At 43.7% G+C, this 26,150-nt stretch overlaps 1 protein-coding gene across 1 annotated transcript in view; it reads left to right on the forward strand.

Moving 5' to 3' along the window:
- The first annotated feature begins 11,674 nt into the window (after positions 1–11,674).
- LOC144499271 (uncharacterized) overlaps positions 11,675–26,150 on the forward strand; it is a 41,325-nt gene continuing 26,849 nt past the window's right edge. Inside the window, exons 1-4 of the mRNA XM_078221386.1 lie at positions 11,675–11,768; positions 16,669–17,007; positions 19,869–20,189; positions 24,472–24,573. Coding sequence (XP_078077512.1) covers positions 11,720–11,768; positions 16,669–17,007; positions 19,869–20,189; positions 24,472–24,573 — 811 coding nt within the window. The 5' untranslated portion in view covers positions 11,675–11,719. The remainder of the gene's footprint in view (positions 11,769–16,668; positions 17,008–19,868; positions 20,190–24,471; positions 24,574–26,150) is intronic.

A 26,150-nucleotide genomic window follows, 5' to 3' on the forward strand; every position in this document is an offset into this window, starting at 1 on the left:
CAACCTGAATAGACTTCTACCCGCTGCAGCACCCCAATCATCATTTTTTTGTAAACAGAGTATAAAGTCAGCATCTGCATTACTCCAACTGGTGTAAGGTGTCAATCCCATTTTTAACATTTTGTCATATGATTCATCATGAATTTGTGCACACAAATCTGTGTGACAAGTAGTAAATAAATCCTTATTGGGTGAGAACGGACCCAAAAAATTATACTGTCCTATTGTCAATAGTCTCCAATCCAACCACCATGGGCCTTGTCTCATTAGTTCATCTTGTTCAGTTTCATGTGGTCTTTTAGTTCTAGTTATGAATTTATCGATTAAGATCTTCTGTGTGTCAAAATTTGGAATGTATTGTATAGCATCATCCCAAGCATGATATATTATTGACTTGGCCATCATTTCGTTCCAACTTATGAGGCCCACCGCCTTATGATTTTGGTACAAAGCCCAAGAATTCAAATCACCTACCGTCCATGTTTTTGGATGTTTATTAATCAAATCCCACATTATATAATTGACTTGCTTGTTAGTTTCTGCAGAATTAATGGCATCTTTTACAGAGGAGTAATGAACATGTGCTTTATTTGTTTTTGTTTCAGCAGTTACATGTACAGGCAAATGCGAAATTGAAACAGGTTTCTCAGGATCATTAGTTTTCTTACTCTCAATATGTTTAATTAATTAATGCAAATTACTTTCAGCTTTTTCGGATTGTCATCCACTGACTTTTGGCAATTTAGTTAGCAAATCAGTGTTAAGCTCCTTTGGAGCCTCTGGTTTCAGGCCTGGTTGAAAGTACGGATAGTCATCCCCACATTGGATCCAGTGCCCTGGATAAGGCGGGTCTTGTTTCCAAGTTGTACAAGTTTTGTCCAACTGTTGTTTTTCAACAGTTGGTACGTTATTTTTATAAATGACTGGAAATGGTAATTTTCTGGAATTAACGTCAAAATCTCTTAATTCATGCCATTCCCGTGCTTCCTCGGTAACATCGCTATGTTGTGTATCTTGATTAGGTTTAATTTTTGGTGGGATTTGAGGATCTAGTAGTGAACCTGGCTTATTGTCATCAGGACCTCCTGCACATGGGTCAACATTCTCATCCCCCAAACCAGCTAGAATAGATGTCCAACTGTTGTCCTCATCACACATTTTTAATTTGGGGGAGTATCAGGTATGAACGCAGCTCCAGAGACAGTAGTGCTTTCAACTGCATCAATTACACAGGATTCCTCAATATCTGAAACATCTGAGTATTGAGAACAGAGAATCAATGTCTGATGATCTTCAAAATCAAGTTCTTTTTTCACCTTTTTAGATGTTGATGGCTTCTCTGAAGATGAAGACGATCCTTTCATAGTAAATGTCCTTCTTTTCCTCTTCAACGGTAATTTGTCTGTTGATGAAGTGGAGTCTGTCAATGTTTCATAAGCGGTTAGTGATGCAATTTTTGCAACACCGCATTCAGCACAATGAAAAGAAGTTTGTATTGGCAACTCTTCTCTCACATTCCATGGCAGATGTACCCCTACTTATGAATGTGATTTGCATGGGCAACATTGGGTGCAGCTAATGTGCCCCTGGAGCAGCCTTGGATCCTTTCTTTCATCTTGTTTTCATCTGAACATTGCACAGAATTCGAGGAATTCTCTTTGGACGATAACGTCAAAACTATAATCACAGGAACTAAAAACCTGACAGTCAAAAATTTGGGAAAATATTTCAAAATATGGATGGGAGGAGATATATTTTATGTTGCCAATACAAATTTCTTTTCACTATGGTTGATTTCCCAGATTTAGTAATTTCCTTGAATCTTATTTCCAACCAAGTTCCACCACGGGACAATTCTTCCAAGTTCACCACATGACTCTGAACATTTGAGCACCTGGCTCATGGCTACAGGAACATCAACAATCCAGTTACAGGTCATTAATTGCTCACTAGGACACTGTAGTTTAATTACCTTTCCCATAGATAATTAGGCAGCACAAAGAAGATGCTGCATTATTTTCAGTTTGCAAGATTCTCCCAAGTCCATTCCACCCCCCCCCCCCCCCCCCCCCCCCCCCCCCCCCGCCAACCCCCGCTCTCTGCTCTCTCTGCTGTTTTTTTCTTTTGCGCCCAGGCACACTGCTACAGATTTTTTTCGAACTGCGCATGCGCAGTTCAGAGCTCTGACCGTTCTGGCAGCGCTAAGCCCTGCCCACTGCGCGGATCGGACCGGAGCCGGCAAAAAGCGTATGGGCGCGCTGCAAAGAGGATTCCGGGCTCGGATCTCTATTACGCCCGGATCCGCCCCTTAGACTCCAAATGGTAAAATAGGGCCCTCAGTTTCTACCTTAAAACCCACCTCCTTGACCAAGCTTTTGATCATCTGACCTAATATCTCCTTGTGGTTTGCTGTCAAATTTTAAAAATTCATTTATGGGATGTGGGTGTCACTGGCTAGACCAGCATTAATTGCCCATTTCTAATTGAGAAAGTCGTGCTCAGCTCATTGCAACATAGGCCTATGTGCAACTCAACAAACAGTGGTCTTAAATTGAGCTATCATATCCATACATTTAACACAAGCAGGATTATTCATCTACTGAGCTTCCACACGTCATTGTTATGAAATGCCTCACAGCGCTGAACTTCACCCTTTTTCTTTTGACCTCTAGTTTTCAAAATGAAAAGGACTTAGGAATTGTCAACAAACATTATCAACGGTTCATTATAATCCTTAGTTATGGATTGTTAGTTGGATTAGCAATTAGGTCAGATGTGTATTACATAACATTTGACCTTCAGCAATGCTACAACTAATCATTTATGTCTCCTTTGACCAGAATGTTCCCTACTCAGTGTGATTTAGAATGGGAATTACAATGTGCTTGCATTATGTTAGACTGTATGGGGTGAACCTTCCACTGTTTTACACTATATCTAGAAGTAGCTGCTAAGTGGGGCTGAGGTAAGCACGCTCTCACAGTTTTAGACAGGATGTACATTGGATACAAATGTTGGTTATCGAAAAGTCTAAAGGGAGCAATGATCTAATCCGGCTCGCCATTGTCCCACAGGATAACTTTGACATTCTCTATTTCTGAATCAAGCTTGCAAGATGAACAAATGGCTCGGGCCCTATTTACACGATTGCTGATAATGTCAATCGTATAGACTGTGGAGCTATGGGAATGCCAATGTGTATATTGACCAGTGAACTTAGGTTTGTGTTAGAGAGTAATGGAGAACCCAGGAACAGATTTCTCAACTAGTATGTTGAGGAAAGGGAGTGTGTTAGACTGTTCCATCTCAAAAGTGAATTTGAACTCACATGGTAGGGAAACTAATGGAAAAAATTCTGAGGGACAGAATTAATCTCCACTTGGGGAGACAAGGATTTATCAACAATAGTCAGCATGGTTTTGTCAAAGGCAGATCTTACTGATTTGATTTAATTTTTCGAGGAGGTGTGTAGATGAGAGTGCAGTTCATGTAGCCTGCATGGCCTTTTGTCAAGGTCCAACATGGGAGGCTGACAAAAAAGGTAAAGAACCAATGGGATTCAGGGCAACTTGACAAACTGGATCCAAAATTGCCTTAGTGGCAGGATAGTGATGGTCGAAGGTGGTTTTTGTGACTGGAAGCCTGTGTCCTGTGGCTTTTTAAAATTTTTGGGCCAAAGGCGTTGCTGGCTGGCCAGTATTTATTGCCCATCCCTGGTTGCCCTTGGAGCAGCTGAGAATCAACCATTTTGCTATGGCTCTGGAGTCACATGTAGGCCAGACCAGGTAAGGACAGCAGATTTCCTTCCCTAATGGACATTAGTGAACCAGATGTGTCTTCAAAAATCAGCAATGGCTTCATGGTCATCAGTAGATTCTTAATTCCAGATTTTTTATTGAATTCAAATTCCACCATCTGCCGTGGCGGGATTTGAAGCCAGGTTCCCAGAACATTAGCTGGGTTTCTGAATTAATAGTGTAGCGATAATTGCTGAGGGGGGGGGGGGGGCACGGTGGCACAGTGGTGAGCACTGTTGCCTCACAGTGCCAGGGACTCAGGTTCGATTCCTGGCTTGGGTCACTGTCCATGTGGAGTTTGCATGTTCTCCCTGTGTCTGCGTGGGTTTCTCCGGGTGCTCTGGCTTCTGCCCACCGTCTAAAGATGCGTGGGTTAGGTGGATTGGCCATGCTAAATTGCCCCTTATTGTCAGTGGACTAGCTAGGGTAAATAATGGGATTATGGGGAGAGGGCCTGGGTGGGATTGTGGTCAATGCAGACTTGATGGGCTGAATGGCCTCCTTCTGCACTGTAGGATTCTATGATTCTATGATAATACCACTAAGCCATTGCTTATATGCCCCTCTGCTGCTGCCAGGGTGCAGAGGAAGGGTCCCTCAAGGATCCTGAGGCCTGGATGTGCGCGGGCTGGAGGCAAGGGGTTAACCTCGCCATTTCCGCTGGGATCGGGGAGTTGTGGCTGGACTGCCCCTTCTAGCCCTGGCAGACCTGAAGATTATTCCTGGCATGCTGATTTCAGGCAGCCGTGTGATCAATTTCTGCATTCCTGCCTATCAGCTGTACAAATTCTGAGGTGTCCAAGTCACTTTAACCTCCATGCCCCCCAGTCACCTGGCAGGATTTTAAATCATCGCAGCACTCCATTCTACAGCAGAGATTTTCCTTTCCCTCTGTCAGAAGCTGAAGGTGAAGTCCTCTGACGGAGAGGAGGGGGGCAAGCTGGTAAGATTGTATGAGAGCCAAGAAATCAGGTTTGCCCACGATTTCTCACCTCTCGTGATCTCACCGACACCGGATGTCCGGCGCGATCAGCCTTGTGCCCATTTTTGGTGCGAGGCAGAATAAATTATTTAAATCAAACTTAAATATCATTGAAATGAAACTAGCGAGCCCAGGACTCAATCGTCCCGGCTCATTTGCTTCTGTGGCCTCGCCGGGAGCGGTTCTCTCTGGCGAGGATCACAGCTGGCCCCAATGAATGCGGACCAGTTGTGATGGCCTCGCCAGTAAAACCGGAGGCCATTGAGACCCCCCCCTCCCCCACCGGGAGGTCAAGGGCAAGGGGTATGCCTCTTGGGCAGTGCCAGCCTTGGCATCTTGGCAACTGCCCTCCAGGCATCCTGGAACTCCACACTGGGGCCTACGGGGGTAGGGCCAGGCTGGGAGCGGGGCCAGACTGGGGCGGGCTGATCGGGTAGGGAGGAGGGCCCCGCTGCCCCTCTGCAGGTGATTGGTGGGGGAGGGAGGAGAGGGCCAGCTGCCACTCTGCAGGTGTTTGGTGGGGGGAAGCTGGCAGGAAACGGTCTGGGCGGTGGGGGGACAGGGATGATATTTCTGGGCGGGGGGGCTGGGTCAAGGCCAGCTGCAGTCTCTCTCTCAGACCTGTCAGGCCTCTGCTAGTTGCCATTGCACATGTGCAGCAACAGAGGTCTGCACATGCTCAATGGCGCCTACTCTACTGCTACAGCAGGTATGCTGATGATTTAAGCCCCATCCCCTTCTCCTACAGGTGAGAAATGGTTTCTGCTGATTTTTCATGCACAACACTGCAGCAAGTCCAATGCACAGTGCCTCTTAAAGATTCAGCTGACAGATCAAGAGATTTCTATCATCCTCCAGCCATCTATGTTTATTTGGATTTTTCTTCACTTGACTGCACCTCAAGTACCCCATTGATCCTGACCTCAATGTAAACAGAGTCTAATCCTGATTGACAGCCTGTAGTTTTGCTTCCTCCACTTCAAAGAGAAAGAGGCTGAGAGGGCGGTCTGAGGGGTAATGGGGCTGAGTGGAAGGTCTGATGGGGAAGGGGTTGAGTGGTACAGTCTGAAAGGAAAAGGGGCTGATTGGGGAGTTCTGAGGGGGAGAGGGGCTGAGTGGGAATTGTGGCGGGTTGGGATGGATAACCCTCATTTCTGCATGGTGTCGGAGGGAGGAAGCCTCTCCTTGTTGAGTGGTTGGTGGTGCTCCCCTGGTCTGTGGGGGGGTGGGGAGGGGCAATTCTTTTGTGGGGAGGCGTGCATGTCTCTGCGTGCGGAGATCGGGTTGCCCTTTTTAACTGGCGGCCCAGTCTTGGAATGGCAGGGGCTCAATATCTGGAGAGAGGATGGGTTAATGATATTAAAATCCATTCAAATTCATGTAAAACAGGTTCATGCGTGTGAACCTGATGACATCAGCGGCGAGGTGGTGGGAAGATTCGACTTTGCGATCTCGCCGTCAAGATCTGTGACTTCTGGATCTTGAGCCCCCGCCGGCATTCACATGGACAATGAATGCGGACTCAAGATCGCCCCTGGTAGTAGCCACAGACAAAAGCCCTTGGAAATAAAAAATGGATGAAATGTATCAGGCGGGCTACAGCTACTGCAAAGAGATTGCAAGGAAGTTTCCAGCAGAGGAAACAGGCTGAAAGCTGAGCTCTCTCGTTTTTCATTTGGAATAATTGTGCTATTCAGTTCAGAAGCCAGCTCTACTAGGAATCTACCAGTGAACTAATAACTGCAACATCTTCTATATCTGGCCACTATGAAACCAGCTAACCCAAATTGGCCACAACATTTAAAAATATATGCTTCAAGGACACTTAATCGTATACACTTTTAAGATTTTTTATTGGACTCTAACTTATCTTATTTTTGTGTGAGATGTCATGATTTTGTTAGTTTTTTCTCTTTGGTTAATGTTAATAAATTTGCTCTTTCTTTAATTCAAGAAACCCTTTGACTGGCTCCTCATTGTTCATAAATAGTTAAATACCCCTGGATTCAGAAAAGGTATTTATTCCTGAAAAAGAAGTTTAAATCTTTGTTGTGACCAACCAAAGAGATTGAATAGATGGGAGACCAGTTTACCCCTTCTCACCTGGTCATAGCATGTCCCAATCTGAAAAATGAAGCTATCTTTTGTACTTGTGTGACGTTTTTCCATTGTCACAAGTGCTATTTTGTGGCTTCCTTTAAGGGAAATTGGCAAATAATTCCTTTCGCTCAGTGCAGTACTTAGTAAATGGTATGAACTGGTGAGACAAGCTCTAATTTTGACCCTTGGTCTATACTGAAGTATCAGGTGATGGCAGCATGTATATTTTCTGTTTTTATTGCTGCGCCTCCCCACCCTCAGGATGTTTGTCCAGGTGGGTAAACCCAGAAATCATACCAGAAAGTGCTCCCCAATGAGGGCATTCTACAGCCACCCTGATTGTCTACATGAGTGCCACAGAGCTCAGCCCAAACTGCCACATGCTGCTGCCAATGGCCAGGGGTGCGTATCTGGATGGGAGGATCTCCCTCCACTGAAATGTGCCAGCACAAGGGACTGAATGTATGTCACTCAGAGAGAGAAGTCAGGACGAACAACCTGAGGGTGGAGGCTAACATCTGACTCCCCATCGGGCTACAAGTCAGAGATCATGCACTGACTGCCCAGTTGCATTGAGTATGATAGCATGACAGCTTCGTTCTAGGGCACTCAGACATTCCAGGTGTCTTTGAAGGCCACCACAGGCAGCCGGGATGACCTGTGGGGGACACAAGGTACCTGCTGAGGTCATTGCTGATGACGGTGGTGTGGAGGCCTGAGACTGAGGCAGAGACCCGTTACAATGAGGCTCAGGCTACCACCCGATCTGTCATTGAACAGTGCATTTGCCTGCTCAAGCTGCGGTTCTGCTGCCTGGACCGTTTTGGCAGTCCTCTTTGGTACAATGCCCAGAGGGTCTCCCAGATAGTGCTGGTCTGCTCTGCCTTGATCAGCAGCGGGTGACATTTTGGAGGAGGAGGACTATGTGTATTCCTCTGGGGAGGAGGAGGCAGACCAGGAGGGAGTGAAGTGAGAACCAATGGAGCACCTATGGATGGAGGACAGGCAGCAGAAATGGTTCACCATGCGAGGAGGGCCAAGGAGGCAAATGGAATATTAGCATTTATTGCAAGAGGAATGGAATATGAAAGTTTTACTACAGCTGTACAGAACCTTCAAAAAGAGATAGAAGTACAATGGTTGAGAGGGAAGAAAAGAATGGAAAATTAGGGAGAACTATAAAGTAAGTAAAGGTTTGCCAGTGAACAGGACTGTTTAGGACAACAAAGCTACCTTTGTTTCTATTCCCTGATGATGATCAAATCCCATTCAGAATTAGAGTTGATTATCCAAGAAAGCCATTGACTGGAGTTCTTTCGGTCCCGCTGCATTGAATGGAGTTTTGGCTGAGTGCCAAATTCTGCGTTCTCGCTGGCAACTATGGCAGGGTAAATGAGATTGGAAAATTCCGGCCATAATGCCCACTGAATGCAATTTTAGAACCACAGAATCTCTGTAGAGCAAAAGAGGCCATTTGGCCCACTGAGTCTGCACTGACCTACCCAGACCCACCCCCCTGCCCTATCCCCTAACCCCGTGCATTTACCATGGCTAATCCATCTAATTTACACATCTTTGAACACTAAGGGACAAAATAAAATGTCTAATCCTCCTTACCTGCACATCACTGGACTTGATCTGAAAGGTAAGGTGTTATTTTTAGTTTGTTTTACCTAGATATCTAATGTACAGTTGAATCTATTGAGAATAACCATTGGTCCTGATTGTGTAATCTGACAGTGTGTAATGGATGCGCATAGTTGGGTTGGAAGAGATTATTTTATTATTCCCTCCCACTGCTCCAGTGTTAGATACAGGTATCACACCTACAGTGCGCAATGGCTGTAGGGTGAGCTAGAGATGTCCTGGTGTTCTGGGACTATATAACAGGCCCAGTTGCACCTTTGAGAGGCTCACTCCTGAGAAGACTTTGAACTGGTAAAAATCAAGGATGGTGCGGTTAACTGCAGGCTTGGTTAGCTGCGTTCGATTGATTGATTTATCATTGTCACATGTATTGGGATACAGTGTAAAGTATTGTTTCTTATGCGCTATACAGACTATACTGTTCATAGAGTACATAGGGGAGAAGGAAAGGAAAGGTGCAGAATATAGTGTTGCAGTTGAGGAAAAAGATCAGCTGTTTGTGTGGAATTTGCACAATCGCCTCGTGTCTGCATGGGTTTCCTTTGGGTGCTCCGGTTTCCTCCCACGGTCATTGAACCATGTACTGGTCATGCTAAATTGCCCCTTAGTGTCAGGGGGACTAGCTAGGGTAAATGCATGGGGTTATAGGGATAGGGCTTGGGTGGGATTGTGGTCAATGCAGACTTGATGGGCCAAATGGCCTCCTTCTGCACTGTGGGGATTCTATGATTCTATTTTATGATGCTATGTGAAAGAACCATTCAAACGTCTGATGGTAGCAGGGAAGAAACAGTTCTTGAGTCGGTTGGCATGTGTTTTCAGACTTCTGTATGTTTTTCCATTGGAAGAGAGTGTGTCTGGGGTGCATGTGGTCCTTGAATATGTTGGCTACTTTCCTGAGGCAGCGGGAAGTGTAGATAGAGTCAAAGGATGGGAGGCACAATGAACTGGGCTGTGTTCACAACTTTTTGTAGTTTCTTGCGGTGTTGGTCACAGCGGGAGCCATACCAAGCTATATATCTAGAAAGGGTGTTTTCTATGGTGCATCTGTAAAAATTGGTGGAAATCATAGTGGACATGCCGAATTTCCTTAGCCTTCTGAGAAAGTAGACATATTGGTGGACTTTTTTAACTATAGCATTCGGGGCTTTTGTAAGAAAAAGCAACGAGAAGGTTCCAGGACCTGAAGATCCAGTGGATCACATCTAGCTCCCTTACCTTGAGGAATCCTGTGGATTGCTACTAGACTCCATTTGGGCTTTCTGAGCTGAGTAAGCTTTCAGTGCAATTTCTATCATCAGTCTTTTGAGTACAAATGCACCTGGATACCTCATGGATGTCATAGCAGCATGTAACCAATTTCCCTGGCCTCAGTTAATGTGAATTTATTACACTTATTGGCCCATTACCACCTTACCCATCCCTAGGGAAAAGCTTGGATATACTTGAGCAATGTAAAAGGAGCAAGAAATCATGTGTAAAGGATCTCTGCCCCTCTTCACCCAACATTTTACTTGGCTAATGGCTCATTCCTGAGGACAGAGATCTAGAAATCAGTTGCAACATCGTTTGATATTTCTCAATGGCATCATAGAAGAATGTATATTAAACTTTTACCAAACATGAACTTGGCAGTTGAAGGCCATGGCTGCCATCTATGGGAAATAAGTGGTAGTCCAAACTCACTTCCTAGTGGCCATGCTCACAGAATGGGAACTATTTAGAATTCTTCATTGGTACTCGATTTCCAACCAGAAAGACTGTAGTGGGGGTGATTGTGAGGGGATGCGGGGGGGTTGAGGGGTAGGTGGTGGTGGTGTGGAGAAGCGATTGGTGCAAATAGACAAATATCACATCAGTCAATGTCAGGTGCTGTTTGAGTTTGGGTTTCAGGCATATTGAGAATTTCACTACAAAGTTCCACATGGAAATACTCCAATTCTAATTCTCTTCACCTTTAGGAACACAAGAGTCAGCTCTATGGGGCGGCATGGTGGCACAGTTGGTACTGCTGCCTCACGGCGCCAGGGACCCGGGTTCAATTCCTGGGTTGGCTCACTGTCTGGGTGGAGTTTGCATGTTTTTCCCGTGTCTGCGTGGGTTTCCTCCAGGTGCTCTGGTTTCCTCCCACAGTCCGAAAGCCGTGCTTGTTAGGTGCATTGGCCATGCTAACTTTTCCCTCAGTGTACCGAACAGGCGCCCGAGTATAGCGACTAGGGGATTTTCACGGTAATTTCATTGCAGTGTTAATGTCAGTCTGCTTGTGACTAATAAATTAACTTTAAACTTTAAAAAACTCCATGACTCTGTAACATTCAAAACAAGCAAAATTAAGCGGGATATATATAGCAGATGCACAGGAAGCAAACAGATAACAGAATCAGTGAGGGAAAGGAAAGGACAATTTAATAAGTCGCGTTGAATTATTTGTTAATGAAAAAATTCTATGCTGTTGACTGGAGCATACCTCAGCAGGAGGCCCAAAATCATGAGAGGCACCACTAGTTAAAACTGGTTTGCAATACTTAAAGCCAGCTTGCACCTCTTAGGGCAGTGCACTGTCATTCTGCAATCCTGATCTGGGAAAGAGACAAGGATGGCAAAACATGGGAGAGACTGGGCTCCAAGACTTTCAGGTGCTATTTTGGTAACCTTTTTGGTGGAGCTGAAGGGGAGGAGAGATGTGCTCCGTCCATAAATGGTCATGAAACCCAGAGAAATGTCAGAGAAGGTTCAAACCTTCGAACTGAGACTTGGAGGGAAAGATGCCGTTTTATGGAATATGTCAGATTAAATTCCATCAGGGGTTAGCTGTAACAGTTTGTGAAGCAATGGAAATAAAAGTGACATACACTTACGTTAACTGAGACTTTAGCAGAGTAAATGTAGTCAGAAACTAATGTAAAGTGTTCTCATATCTGTAACTATGTTACAATGAATTCAGTGTTTTGCAGCCAGCAGACTTTGTGAATTTACTGAAACTGTTCCAATCCAACAGCACAATAATATAAAATACTTCCCTTACATTTTTGTGCTTGAACTCTGTCCTGACTAAAAGCATTTTACTGTTTTATAATCAAGCATCCAAAGGTCGTGTATTAGTGAAAGTGAAAGACGGAGTTTAATTTGCATCAATTGTGCACGAACATAGCTCTTGAAAATGTTTTAGAAGATCAACGTTCTCAAAACAAGGATGAAAATTTTGATTTTTTGCAGTTTTGTATCATTGGTTTCGATATCAGGTGAAGGATTATTGATCTAATTTCTCTTTTAGTATTTGTATAATGACAAAATATGGGTGAATAAGAAAAGCGTTTGGAGAACTTTTGCTTTTGTGGCAGCCAACACCCACAAGTAAAAAGAGAAACTGTTGGAAATACTAAGCAGGCAGCACCTGTGGAGAGGTTTCAGATTTACCTTCCATTAGAACTGGAAAAAAGTTAGTGAAGTAACAGGTTTAAAACAAGTGCACAGGCGGGGAAAGGGGGAGGAGAGGAAGAAAAGAGTAAGTCTGTGACAGTGTGGAAGTCTGGAGTGATTACGTGACTAAAGGGATGATGGTGCAATGCAAAATAAAAAGCTAATGGGACAAGCGAAGAGATAAATCATGGAATCATAGAATCATAGAATAAATGGGCCCAGAGAAGGTGTAAATGAGAATAGTAGAATTGGCTTCTGTTCAAAAAATGAGGCAGAATTCATGATCTGAAATTGTTGAATTCAGTGTTGATCCCAGAGGCTGTGAGGTTCTGAATCAACAGATTGAGCTGCTGTTCGTCGAGCTTACATTGAGCTTCAGTAGAACAGTGCAAGAGGCTGGGGACACAGAGGTTAGAGTGCGAGTGAGGTAGAGCATTACAATCACAAACAATCAACAGTTTGGGGGTCTTTAAACTGAAAAGAGGTGTTCCACAAAGCAGTTACACAGTCTGTGCTTTGTCACGTTATTGCAAAAGATACTGCATCGTTAGTACCAAATGTAGTAAATTGAAAGATGCTCTTTCATTTGGGAAGAGACTTTAAGGCCAAGGCTTTGGGAAAGGAGGAGGTTAAAAGGCAGGTGTTACATTTCCTGCACTTGCAAAGGAAGATGCCATGGGAAGGAATGGATGTTGGTTGTGCTAATGAAGTGGACCAGGGCGTCGCAGATGGAGTGGGCCCTTTGCAATGCTGAAAGGAATGGAAAGAGGAGGGTGTGTTTGGTGATCGTAACACGCTGAAGGTGGCAAAAATGAGGTAGAATGACCCATTGAATGTGGAGGCATGTGGGTTGGAATGTAAGAACATGGGAATCCTATTGTGGTTCTCGGTGGAAAGGACAGAAAGTGAAAGCAGAAATGTAAGAAATGGAATGGACACCTCAGTTGTGGAAAAAGGAGGCATAGTGTCGGGTTGGTATCAAAGTTGGCATTGTTTGTATAGATGCCATGGAGACAGAAAAACTGGGAGAATGGAATGGAATCCTTACAAAAAAGCCAGGTGGAGGAAGTGTAGTTTCTTTCTCTGAACTCTGTTTCTCACTCCACAGATGCTGCCTGACCTGTTGAATATTTCCAGCTTTTTCTGATTTTATTTCAAATGTCCATCTTCTACAATATTTTACGTCTGTATTAACATTTACCATTGTGAAGGATAATAGTAAAATCCACTTGTTGCTGCTTAGAAAAAGCACAAATCGACTGCAGTAATCAATACTCTAGTGTGGGATGGTGTGTATCAAAGTCTGGCTTCACAGCTCTGCCTAATCTTAATTCCCATCAAATTCTAGATAAATCCATTTCTGATAGGGATTGCTGGATAACATCTATATGTCATACACAGATGTACAGCATTAGCAAAATTTTAGCTTCTACATTGTTGCTAATGTGGAATTATTGAAGTATATTCATGATTTGTAAACTACTATCTCTATGAGCCTTGCAGGAAGGATATATAGATATAGTTAATTTTATATTGAAAATAACAATACCTCTGCTAGTTAATAAGATAACTAATCATGTTGTGAATATGGTTGATATTTTTCAGCAGTTGCGTCTTTTCTGCTCATTGTCTTTTCGAAATAATCTCATTAAAAAATCTCTGCAGTGCTCGGAAATTATTAAATAAAAAGAGCTCTTGAGATGCAGAGTGATCTGGGTGACCTTGTGAATGAATTGCAAATCATGTATGCAGGTCCAGCAAGTAATTAGGAAAGCTAATAGAATGCTGCGATTTACTGTGTGGGAATTTGATGACAAAAGTAGGGTGGTTATGCTTCAGTTGTACAGAGCATTGATGAGACCACATCTGGAGTATGGTGTACAGCATTGATCTCTTTACTTAAGGTAAGATGTAAATACATTAGAAGCAATTCAGAGCAAATTTACTAGACCTGCCAGGAATGGATGGGCTGTCTTATAAGGAGAGATGGGATAGGTTAGGTTTGTATCCACTAGAGTTCAGAAGAGTAAGAGGCAACTTGTTCAAAACCTTTAAGGTCCTGAGGGGTATTGACAGGATGAATGTGGAGAGGATGTTTCTTCGTGTCAGTGAATCTAGAACTGGGGTCACTGTTTAAGTGCAAAGGGTGACATGGTCAAAATGTCGCGAGAGGCCAAAAATGAAACCTCATGATACCTTTGTCCCTGCCCACCGCCCCACACCCTCTCCATTGATTTAATGCAGTTCATGTGCAGGAAGGTCAGTAAGCTCATTTAAAAGCATTTAAATATCATTAGCGGACTTCCTCGCTGTACTGTCCCACCACATTTGGTATTTCCCTTTGGTGAGGTTTACAACATTTCTAGACCAAGATGAACCAGGCAAAGAGGCCTACGGGGGCGCACAGGTAAGTGCAACCCCCTGGGGGGAGAGGGATATTTCCAGGCAGTACCCTGGCAGTGCCCTGGTACTGTCCCTGGGTGGCAATGCTGGGACAATGCCAGGAGCAGTGCCAGGCGGCAGTGCTGAGGGGGGGTGGGCTTCCTCTGGGGAGGTCCTTGGGGGGATTCCCTGTATCTGTGGGATGGGTGCATCACTGTGTGTCTGCTGGAGGGAGGTAAGGTCCCTTGTGGGGCAGGGAGCTCTCTGTGTCTGTGGGGAAGATCTTTGCTTTTATTTCTAGTGTTAGATCGGGGTGCCCTCCATTAATGCCAACATTAAGTGCATTTAAATGGTCATTGGATAAACATATGGATGATATTGGAATAGTGTAGGTTAGATGGGCTTTAGATTGTTTTCACTGGTCGGTGCAACATCGAGGGCCGAAGGGCCTGTACTGCACTGTAATGTTCTATGTTCTATCTCTGGAAAGCCAATGTTTCAATGGTGAGGGACTCGCCTCTGGCATTTTTTTCCTCAAAGTGTTGGAAAATATGACAACAAAAGCCAGCTGTGCAGCACATGACTTTTCTTGTCTGAGCCTGAACTTTGTTACAAAAATGGAAATTTCAGCCCAAGATGTCACTCATTAAGGAGGAATGTTTTCTCTCAGAGGGTTGTGAGTCTCTGGAACTTTCTTTCTCAATAGCAGTGGAAGCAGAATCTTTGAATATTTTTAAGGCAGCGTTAGGTGGATTCTTGATTAACAAGGTGTTGAAAGGCTAACAAGGGTGGGCAGCAATGTGGTGTTGAAGTTACAATCAGATCAGCCATGATCTTATTGAATGACGGAGCAGGTTCATGGGGATCAGTGGTCTTCTTCTGCTCCGAATTTGCATATTTGTAATTGCATGTGCCTGGTGGACTTTAACTGGTGTTTCAGCTGTTGCCCTTTGCCAGTGTTGTACAGACTTGTGTGTTTTAACCTCTGTAGTGAATAAAGACACAAAGTCGACTTTAAATACTTAAACACAATATTCTGTAGCTACTTAAACAACAGTAAATACTTGCAATTCATAAACCAAATACCCATTACCTGTTACTTTACTCAATTTAAGATTGATTCCAACTTGCAATTAAAACCTGGCCAGAGTTTTGTTGTCACACGGTATTAGCCCTTTGGTCACTTCTTCTTGGAGATGTTGTCTCTCCTTGTGAGCTTGGTCCCCGGGTTCTTCACTCTGCCTTCTGAACAAGCTCTTTGTGTTAGCACAGTTAAAACTCCAAAAGTTCCTTGGTAACCAGCCAATGAATTGATCAGAAACCCCAATTGCATGATTCGATTAGGCCAATCAAATACAGCCAGAGTAGTGGTATTGGTCACTTCAGACCCCACCATACCTAGGCTCCTTAAGTGCATATTGTTTACATTGCATAAAATACGAAGGACAGAAGAAAGTATTGTATTGAAAGTAGAACTTATTATAATGTGAATTTCATTTTACACTTGTGCAAGTTCTTGGAAACATAACAGGAACAGAAGTAGGTAATTCAGATCCTTGAGCTTGTTCTTCCATTCAATACGATCATGGCTGATCTTCTCATGGCCTCAACTCCAATTTCCTATCTGTTCTCCATAATCCTTCAATCCATTACTAATTAAAAATCTGTCTTAACTCCACTGTAAATTTACTCAACATCCCAGTATCCACCGCACTCTGAGGTAGTAAACTCCACAGATTCTTTGAGAGAAGTAATTTCTCCTCATCTCTGTTTTAAATCAGAATACGAAGGCATAGGACTAATAGTAAAAGTAAGTGCGAAGCAATTTACCAAAAATTATGGCCTATGTCAGAATTTTCAAGTAACAAAAGAGTGTCAAATTACATTTTCCATATAAGATAAAATTAAATAACTTCCATCTACATATTGTTTCTCTGTTCAATTGCTTAAAGCATTATTGAAATAGTTGTTTAGATTTTAAAACCTGTGTGAACATGAGATGAGGCATTAAGACAGCACGACATGGCATTCACAGTGACTTTATTTGAAAGCGCAATTTGGTATTGTTACTGCCCTTTGCTTCATCTGAAAGTATTTACTTTTGTTAAGTTACAGTGGGCAGATTTTCAAGATAATCAGATTAATGATTAATATTTGGACTGCATTGTTTCCTTATCTGAAATTGACTTTTGCTCTAAATTGTATTGCAATGTTGACTCAGTACAATTTGGTTATGTGCAAATGTGCAAATGTGTCTTTTAGACAAAACCATGTAGTATTATTTCAGTGGCATATTTCATTGGCTGTTTTCATGACTTTTTTAAAAATCTTTTTTTAAAGACACAATAAACCTGGAGATATTTCAAAGCCCATTGAAAGTACTATTAAATGAAGATGTTCTCCTGAAGTGCAAGGTAACTGGCTACGTTGGTGACACCATTGACCCACAAACTGTTGGAGTCCAATGGATGCTCGAGGGGCAGACAGAAGTGTATTATTTCATTGGAGGCAATCATGAGCCAAAGCGACCTGGAGCAAACATTTCTGATAATGATTTATTGAAGGGAGATGTTTCACTGTACCTTTCAAAAGTACAGTTGGCAGATGAAGGAAGATACACTTGCAAAGTCATCATAACTCCTGAAAGTGCAGAACAGACTTCAGCAATGCAGGTCTTAGGTAAGTGTCTAAAAAAAACACAGCGGTACCTTTTTGCTAAATGATAACAAATCTATAATTAATGATTCTTTTCTCAGAGTCACTCTTGCCTATAACCCCATAACTTTGCCATAAACATGGAAGAAAGCTTATTTAGGGACATATTTCTGCACCACTTCCTGTGGAAGCTGCACGGCATAGCAGGGCCTTGCCAGTCAGAGCCTTCTACTGCCTTCTCGGCCTTGCCCCTTGCCTGAGGTGTGATCCTCAGGTAAAATCACCCACCAGTCAGCTCTCCGCCTCAAAGGGGAGTGCAGCCTATGGTCATATGGGACTATGGTGATTTTAGTTTTACTGCTTAACCCCATTATACATGTGTAGTGGGAGGGTCACAAAATTTAAATATGCCCTGCCTGTGTGTTCATTGCTGTGGAGGTATCTCAGGTGCTTACATTCACTCTGAGGTTGAATGCTGACACATTGTCACACAGATCTGTGTTCAAGAGATTGCTGCTTCTGCATTTCCATCAGCTTCCTTTATAAGAAACAATTTAAGAAAATATCTCATTTACATTGCTGAGGGCTTGATCAGACTCAATCTACATTTAGAGAACACAAACTGCATACAGCATGTCGTTTTTCCTCTTTTTATAGCGAGCAACAATATCTTGACCTGCTACTGGGGAAAGGAAGCCAAAATGATCAATGTTGGGAATTTCCAGATAAGGTTATGAACTTATGGGCCCAATTTTACCATCAGGTTGCACCCGTTTTCGGGCGCGAAAACTTGATAAAGTCGGGTGAGAGGCGAGTAGCGTGATCCGCACCGGCCTCCGTGCCAGTTCCCCCTTTACCAAGGCCCGAAAATGGACGCGATCGCAACGGCCATTGAAATGCGTTTGCATGCATTTAAATTGACTTAATGGGCTGCATGCCCAACTTTACCAGAATGTCCCCCTTTACCACCACGTTTGCCCATCCAGAATCGGCAAGAAACAGACATGCTCCATAGAAGTCCGATTCGGGCGCTCCAGTTAGTGAGGAGGTAGGTGCCTAGCATCCGACGGCTCTCTGCATGAGATCGGCGTGGGGAGGGAGGGGCGGTGAAGGGGGGTCAGCTGCCTTTTTGCCTGAGATCAATGGTGGGGGAAAAGGAGGGGTGTCCACTGCCACTCTGCCTGAGATCGGTGCGGGGGGGGCCAACGATCGGTCTGGGTGGCGGGGGGGTTGGGTGGCAGATTAGGGGGTCAATAATGTTGTGGGGGTGGGGCAATGTCTGTTGGGGCCAGGAGGTGGCATTATGCGGCCCCAGAGGGATGTGGCAGGGGAGCAGCATTCTACCCTTTTTTTGAGCATGCGCAGTTGGAGGCACCGATCAGAGCTGCAGCGTTTCGGGTGCGTTGAGCTCCGCCCACAGGCTTGTGCAGCACGATTCGGACTTGCTGATATTTTTGCAGGCAGGGTGCCTATGGGGGCGCCTGAGAACAGGTCTAAAAGTCGGATCTGAAACACTCCCAGTTTCAAGTCCGCCCAGCATTTAGAATCAAAATGGTAAAATAGGACCCTAAACGTGGTAAAGTCGGGCATGGGGCCAGTAATGCGATCCGTGCCCGGGTCCGCGCAGATGGCCTCTTTATCAAGACCCGGGAATGGCCGAGATCCGATTTGCGCCCAAAACGGGCGCAACGGCGATTTAAATGTATTTGCATGCATTTAAATTGAATTAATGAACTGCCCATCCAAATTTATCAGAATTTCCCCCTTTAACCACCGCATTCGCCAATCCGGAATCAGACCGAAATGGACATGATAAATAAGAGTCTGTTTTGGACGCTCCAGCTGCTGAAGAGGTGTGTTCAGAGCTTCCAATGGCTCTTTGATTCAGATCGGTGGTGAGGAGGGGTAGGCGGGTCAGATCATTCTTTGGTGAGGGGGTGGGGAGGGAGGAGGAGGCGGGTCAGATGTACCTCTGCGGGGTGGGGGGGGGTGGAGGGGAGGGAGGCCAGATCATTCTCTTGGGGGGGGGGGGGGGTTAAGGGAGGAGGGAGGCCAGATCATTGTCTGGTGGGGGGGGTGGGGGCAGGTAAGATGTATCTCTGGTGGGCGGGGGAGGCCCGATCGCTCACTGGTGTCGGGGGGAGGGAGGGAAGGCCAGATGGATCTCTGGTGAACAAGGGGGGCGGGGGGGGGGGGGGGGGGGCCGCGATCAGTCTGGGTAGCGGGGGTGGGTGGATAAGGGGACAATTATGTTGTGGGGGTGGGGTGATGTCTGTGGGGGCCATTGCTCCTGCTTTTCGCTCCCGGGCCGCTTTCTCCGCTTTTTGCGGCCCAGGAGCGATCTGACACAGGTGCGCTTTTTCAAATTTTTTTCCAACTGCGTATGCGCAGTTCAGAGCTCCGATCGTTTCAGACGTGCTAAGCCCCACCCACAGTGTGATTCAGAATCCCGATTTTTTTTTTTCAGGCTAAGTGCGTATGGGGACACCTGAGAGCAGATTTCCAAGTCAGATCTGAATTGCGCCCAGATTCAGCACTTAGAATGAAAATGGTAAAATCGGGCCCTATGTCTCTGTTTCCTCTGATTTGAAAATAAAGCCTGAAAAAAGACTAAGCTTCCAATTCGTAAAGTTCCATTTCAAACCAGAAGTCGTTTTGTTTGTTGGAAATTCAATGACTTGGTGGCACCACAAAGTTGGATTCAAACTTGAAAGGCTCCATTTGAGAATGCAGAAAGGGAAAGGAAAGGATTTGGTTCAAATCTTAAGATTTGCATTTTCTGGTTTTGTAGTAACTTACCTGTAAAGCACTACCTCGCCAGCAGATTGCTGTTGTGTAATTAACCTACACAATCTGCACTAAATTTATATTTGCTTTCCACACAGCACGACCAAATGTTCACTTATCCACACAATCCATTACAATTCAGAGTGGTTCAGAGGGCTCTGTGAGATGTGACGTTACTGGATTTTATCCTCAACAGTTGGACATCAGCTGGATCAAGATATCAAAGTGGAGAACAGAAAATGTTTCATCAGAAAGTTACACAAAACATTTTGTCAACAATAGTGACAAAACGTTTAATGTTTCCAGTCAGCTGAGGATTCGAGCAACAATGAAAGATGATGGTGATAAGTACCGATGTGTGGTGGCGCATTCAACATTTCCTGATGGTTTCACAATTGAATCTGTGCTCAGTGTGACAAGTGAGTTCTGCTATGGAAGAAATGTGAGTGCGAGGGGAGGGTGGAAGGAAGGAGAGGAGGAGGGGTGAGTGAGTGAAGGAGGGGTGGGTGAAAGGAGGGAAGGAAATAGGCATGGTGGATACATGACAGAAAGGGTGATAAGGGAATGAGAAAGAGAGAGTGGCTAGTATTTCATTAATCCTTTAATATTTTAATGACTAATTCATTAGTTATCCATTACAGAGAGGCAATGGCCGAGTGGTATTATCGCTAGACTATTCATCCAGAAACTCAGCTAATATTCTGGGGACCCGGGTTCAAATCCAGCCATGGCAGATGGAATTAGAATTTTAAAAATATCTGGAATTAAGAATCTACTGATGACCACGTAACCATTGTCAACTGTCGGAAAAACCAAACTGGTTCACTAATGTTCTCAGGGAAGGAAAACTGCCAGCTTTACCTGTTCTGGCCTCATATGACTCCAGAGCCACAGCAATGTGATTGACTCTCAAACTGCCCTCAGGTAACTAGGGATGGGCAATAAATGTTGGAAAGCCAGCGAAGCCCATGTTCCATGAATGAATAAAAAAAGTGCTGGACAATAAGGACAGAGTGGAAGTGTGGCAGAGAATTAAAATGATAGGTGAGTCAGGGTCATACTTGTGGATTTTTTTACAATGTTCTTAAGACCTGTGGATGTTATTTATTGCCCATCCTGAATAGCCCTTGAGAAGGGCACTTTCATCAACTGCTGCAGTCCATCTGGTACAGCTACCCCCACAGTGCACTTGGGTGGGAAGCTCCAGGATTTTATGACTGTGAACGAAAAGCAATGTATTTATGAGTCAGGATACTGTGTGAGTTGGAGAGGAGTTTGCAGGTGGTGATGTTCTCTTGTGTCTGCTGTCTTTGTTCTTCTAGATGGTAGAGGTAATGGTCTGGAAGGTGTCGCTAAATGATCCTTGCTGCTGTGAATCCTGTGGATGGTACACAATGTTGCCATTGTGTGGATTGGTGGTTGGAGTGAAAATCTCAGGTGGTGGATGTTGCCAATCACTCAGGCTGCATTGTCCTAGATGGTATTTAGGGCATCACGGTGGCACAATGGTTAACACTGCTGACTCACAGCACCAGGAACACAGATTTGATTTCGGCTTTGGGTGACTGTGGAGTTTGTATGTTCTCCCTGTGTCTGCGTGGGTTTCCTTCAGGTCTCTGGTTTCCTTACACAGTCCAAAGATGTGCAGGGTAGGTGGAATGGCCATACTAAATTGCCCTTAGTGTCCATTGATGTGGAGGTTAGGGGGATTAGCCATGGTAAATGTGCATGTATACGGGATAGGCCGGAGGAGAGGGCCTGGATAAGATGCTCTTGCAGAGAGTCGGTGCAGATTCAATGGACCAAATGTCCTCTTTCTGCACTGTAGGGTTTCTATGGTTCTGTGGTGTCAAGCTTGTTGAGTGTTGTTGGAAATGCAATCTCCAGGCAAGTATTTGGCAACTCCCTGGCAACGTTCCAGCGAGTATCTCATCACACTCTTGACTTGTGCCTTTTACAAGATGGACAGGAGGTGTGTTGCTTGCCACAGATTTGTCACGATTAGATTCTCTCTTGTTGGAATTGGTTATAGCCTGTCACGTGTGACAAAAATGTTACTTGCCACTTATCAGTCCAATCCTCAATTTTGTCCATGCCTCTTTTCACACTGATGTGGACTGCTTCATTATCATAATTAATGGAATGGAATTGTTTTGCAATCATCAGTGAATTTGTTTGTTTCTGATGTTATAATGAATGGAAAATCATTGATGAAGGTATTGAAGATGGTTGGGCCTTGGGCACTACCCACAGGAACACCTGCATTGATGGCATGGGATTGGAATGATTGACTTCCAAAAACCATAACAATCATTCTTTATGTTGGATATGACCAGTGAGAGTTTACCCCCAATCTTCATTGACTTGATTTTCTGAGGACTTCTTGATGCCACACAGTCAGATAATCCAAAGTATTCAGTAACCCCACCTCCACCACCTTCTGAGGCAGAGAGTTCCAAAGCCACACAATCCTTTGACAGAAAACAATTCTCATCTTTGTCCCAAAATGGAAACCCCTAACTTTAATAAGCAGTTCTTGCTAGTTCTGGACTCATCCACAAGAGGAAACATCCTTTCCATGTGCACCTTGTCAAGCCCATTCAGGGTCTTTAATATTTCAATCAAGTCACCCCTTACTCTTCTAAACTCCAGTGGAAATAAGCCCAATCTGTCTAACTTTTTCTCATTAGACAACATGCTCATTCCAGGCATCAATCAGGTATTTCTTTCGATACCAACCAAGTAAACGAACTCAAACTAACTTAGGGACAAAGTAAAAGGGGCGGCTCCCCAAAGGGAAGGGGGAACAGCCTGAACCAAAATCAAAGTCGAAAGGAAACTTAAAACGTCAAACCAAAAGGTGATTATCGGGGTCGATAATACACCCCAGCCCCTGTGATGCCCAATGGGCGCTGAAGGCGTTGACTGCGCCCATGGACACTGCATGCTCCCTCTCCAGGGACACCTGGCCGCGAATGTAGCCGCGGTAGAGGGGCAGACAGTCAGGAGCATCAGTCAGATAAACATCATCTGAAACACCTCCAACGCATTCACATCTTTCCTTAAATAAGGAGCCCAAAACTGCACAGTAATTGAGATGCGGAATGAGGTTTTCCCAGAAATTGGCAAAGGCCTTTAGCAGGCATGTTTTAATGAGTTATCCTTATCCAATGGACATGCAGGTGTGTCTCCACCCACTCGTGCTGGCCATGAATGGAGAGGGATCAGACTTCATCAAGCTTACAGCTTGAGGTTCCTTCTTGCTTCTGTTCTTTTCCTAAGTCTGTTCTTCAAAACTCCAAAATTTATCATTTTGAACTGATTAAAACACATGCATTTCTGCACATAGGCACTGACCATAGGCATATCATCTAAACTGGTTTATTATCAGCTACCTGACCTTCAGACATTTCTCCTCCGCCTTTTTGACTCCATTTCGTATCTGGTTTCTGTCCATTTGATCAATTTGAATGAATCCGGTTGACTTTATCACCCTTGTAAAATCAAAGACATTTGTTCCAAATAAAGAGAGCAATCCATATACTTAGTCTGGAGTTAAAAACCTTCTGTTCTGAAGTTAGCCATATTTCCCATTTGTCCTTTCTTTGCTTGGTCATTTTGCATTAGACAATAGCTCGCCAGCTACAAACCTAGCTTAATTCATCAAGCTAGTGAGATCCTACTGCCATCTCACAATGGGTCCCATAATTTCTTGAATGACCCAAGAGATGCTGGAAATCTGTGGAGAGAGAAACAGAGTTAACATTTCTATTTTTATTTACAGATGTTGCCAGACCTGTTAAGTTTACCCAGCATTTTCTGTTTTATATCCTATGTACTATGTCCTTTGTACCTAGTCTGGGATGGTGATAGTGTGATCTGATTAAAGTACTATAAATTTCATTGTTTCTTCCTTGGATTTATGTTCTGCTGTTATGGCTGTGTATGAACTTTGTAGATCTCAGCTTTGAGTTTGCTGGGTTTGTTCACAATTGAGTCCATTCAGACTCTGCTCTCTTTCAGCTTCATCCTTTACTGTTTCAACATTGTCCAAATAGAACATTTATATTTATTTTTCCTTCCTACACATCGCATGTCAACTGATTATTAGGTTAGTAGAGTCTGGATAACCCTCAGGCTTGCCCCTAATGATCAATTGCATGCTTTTACAAACCATTAAGTTTAGATTGATGGGCCTGCAGTTTTCTATTATTGTTTCGTGACTCTTTTTGGTTATTGCAGGCACCAGATTATTTTGTTTCAATCTTCTGATAACCTCTCTAATTCTATGAACTCCATCATGATGATTACAATTATCTCACAAAACTGTTCCCTAATCTCCCTGAGCACTCTGAGATAAATATCAGTTATCTTTTTTGACTTATTTACTTTAAGCACTTTTAACATTTCTAAGTCATCCATCTGATTTTTACCTCCTTCATTTGAAATGTCCATCTTTGGGGACTGCAAGTTGCTCATGCCTTCCCTTGTGAATACTTGAAGGAAGTAGTGTTGTATAGTTTACATTTTAATTCTCCTGTTTAGTCTTTATTCGAATTGTCTTCTGTGCTCTGACCATTGTCCTGAGGAACTGAGTGTTAAAACCAAATCTGCTTGAGCACCCTGTTAAATATTATAGCTTTCCTAATGCTTTAAATCAATTAAAATATCTATTTGTTTTTATGCTCTTAAACTCTACAGAATCAAGTAATCGTTCACATGTTATTGCAGCCATAATCGGTGTTATGGTATTATGTATAACACTTGCCTTTGGGATTTTTATTTGGAGAAGGTGTTCAAAAGGTAAGACATTAGTTTAATCTTATAAGTGAAAAAAATTGTAACCAATTTAGGCTATGGAGTTGGAAGCAATGTCAGCATTTATTGTCCATCCCTCCTTGCCTCATAAAGATGCTCGTGAACCTTCATTTTGAACTCCTGAAGTCATCTGATGATGAAGCTTCCCATAATGCTCTTGGTTAGGGTGCTCTAAAATTTTAGCCGATGATGATAAAGAAACACAACATCATAATCACGTCATGATTGGTGATTTAGGAGGGAACATGAAGATGTGAGTTTATGGATTTGGAAGATATTGCTGAAGACACCATTGCGAGTTGCGACAGTTCAAATTCTAGATAGTAAACAGGACTGCTGGTAGAGTGGGTGGATCTTTAAACGTTGTTATCATGGTGGTTATGGTCAGAATGATTGAGGAGCAGGCTGTGTGGTTGCATTAATTTTTCAAAAGCTCAATCCTCCAGTTATATTTGAGGAGGCATAAACTTGGCATTTAAGCCAATTTCTCCTTTTATCACGGCTTGCTTTATTTCAACAATACAGTTTAAAATTCTTCAACATTATTTAAATGAATGAATGTATATAAACCAGGTATGGCTCAGTCAGTGGCAGCACTATCTCTATGGCAGAAAGTTGAGGTTTCAAGCAGCACTCCAGAGACTTGATTGGAAAATCAAGTCCTGATGTTGTGCCCAATGTTTATGCCTCAATTAACATCACTTAAAAACATAGACTGTGATTTTCCTTTTGGAGAGCTGCATCGCTCAACTGTGTTTGAGGTTCAGTGGGAAGGGCCTGTATGCCGACTGGAAATTTTCATTTGGCATCAGCAGAATGGCTTTAATAGGCCCCTAAATGGGCTTAACAGGCTATCCATCCACCACTTGTAAGAGTATGATGGCAGGCTGATTGCTAGTGGGAAATAATTGTCTGTCTTCCTCTGATCCCATCTCCAAACCTAATTAAAAACTAGTAACCTACAATTGGCTAATTCTGGAATGACCACATGATGCATTGCATTTAAAGAAATTATGTTAACAGTGCTTTTGGGTTTATTGTGATTTATGGATTTATTGTGTTCACATCAAGTGAGGTATTATTGTTTGTAAGAAGATTTTCCCATTAATATGACAATATGCAGCCAGGACATGCTTTCAATATATCTTTCAGCCATTACAAATCGACACCACTACTCTCCATGCCCCTCCTCTGCCATCCCTTCCCTCTAATCCCATTTCCATCTCATGCATTTTCATTCTTCTAGGTGAATTTTTCTATATCATAGTCTTTCTCCCATGCCATTTCCATCCTCTGCAACTCGATTCCTTGCATGCCATCCCCTTCTTCCCAAGTCTCCAATTCTATTGTCATGCATCTTTCCGATGCCATCCCCTCTCTACCATGGCATTGTCATCCCATTCCATTCTGTCCTTTCCATGTCACCACTCCAGTGCCATCACCTTCCTCCCACTTCTCCTATGCCATCCCCATCCCAGGCATTCCATCTTTCCAATTCCTTCCCCTTGCAATTCCCTCGCACCCAAGGCACCCTCCTCCCATCTCAAGCCATTTCATCCTTT

This window comes from Mustelus asterias, chromosome 9 (assembly GCF_964213995.1).
Source record: "Mustelus asterias chromosome 9, sMusAst1.hap1.1, whole genome shotgun sequence".
Classification (NCBI taxonomy): Eukaryota; Metazoa; Chordata; class Chondrichthyes; order Carcharhiniformes; family Triakidae; genus Mustelus; species Mustelus asterias.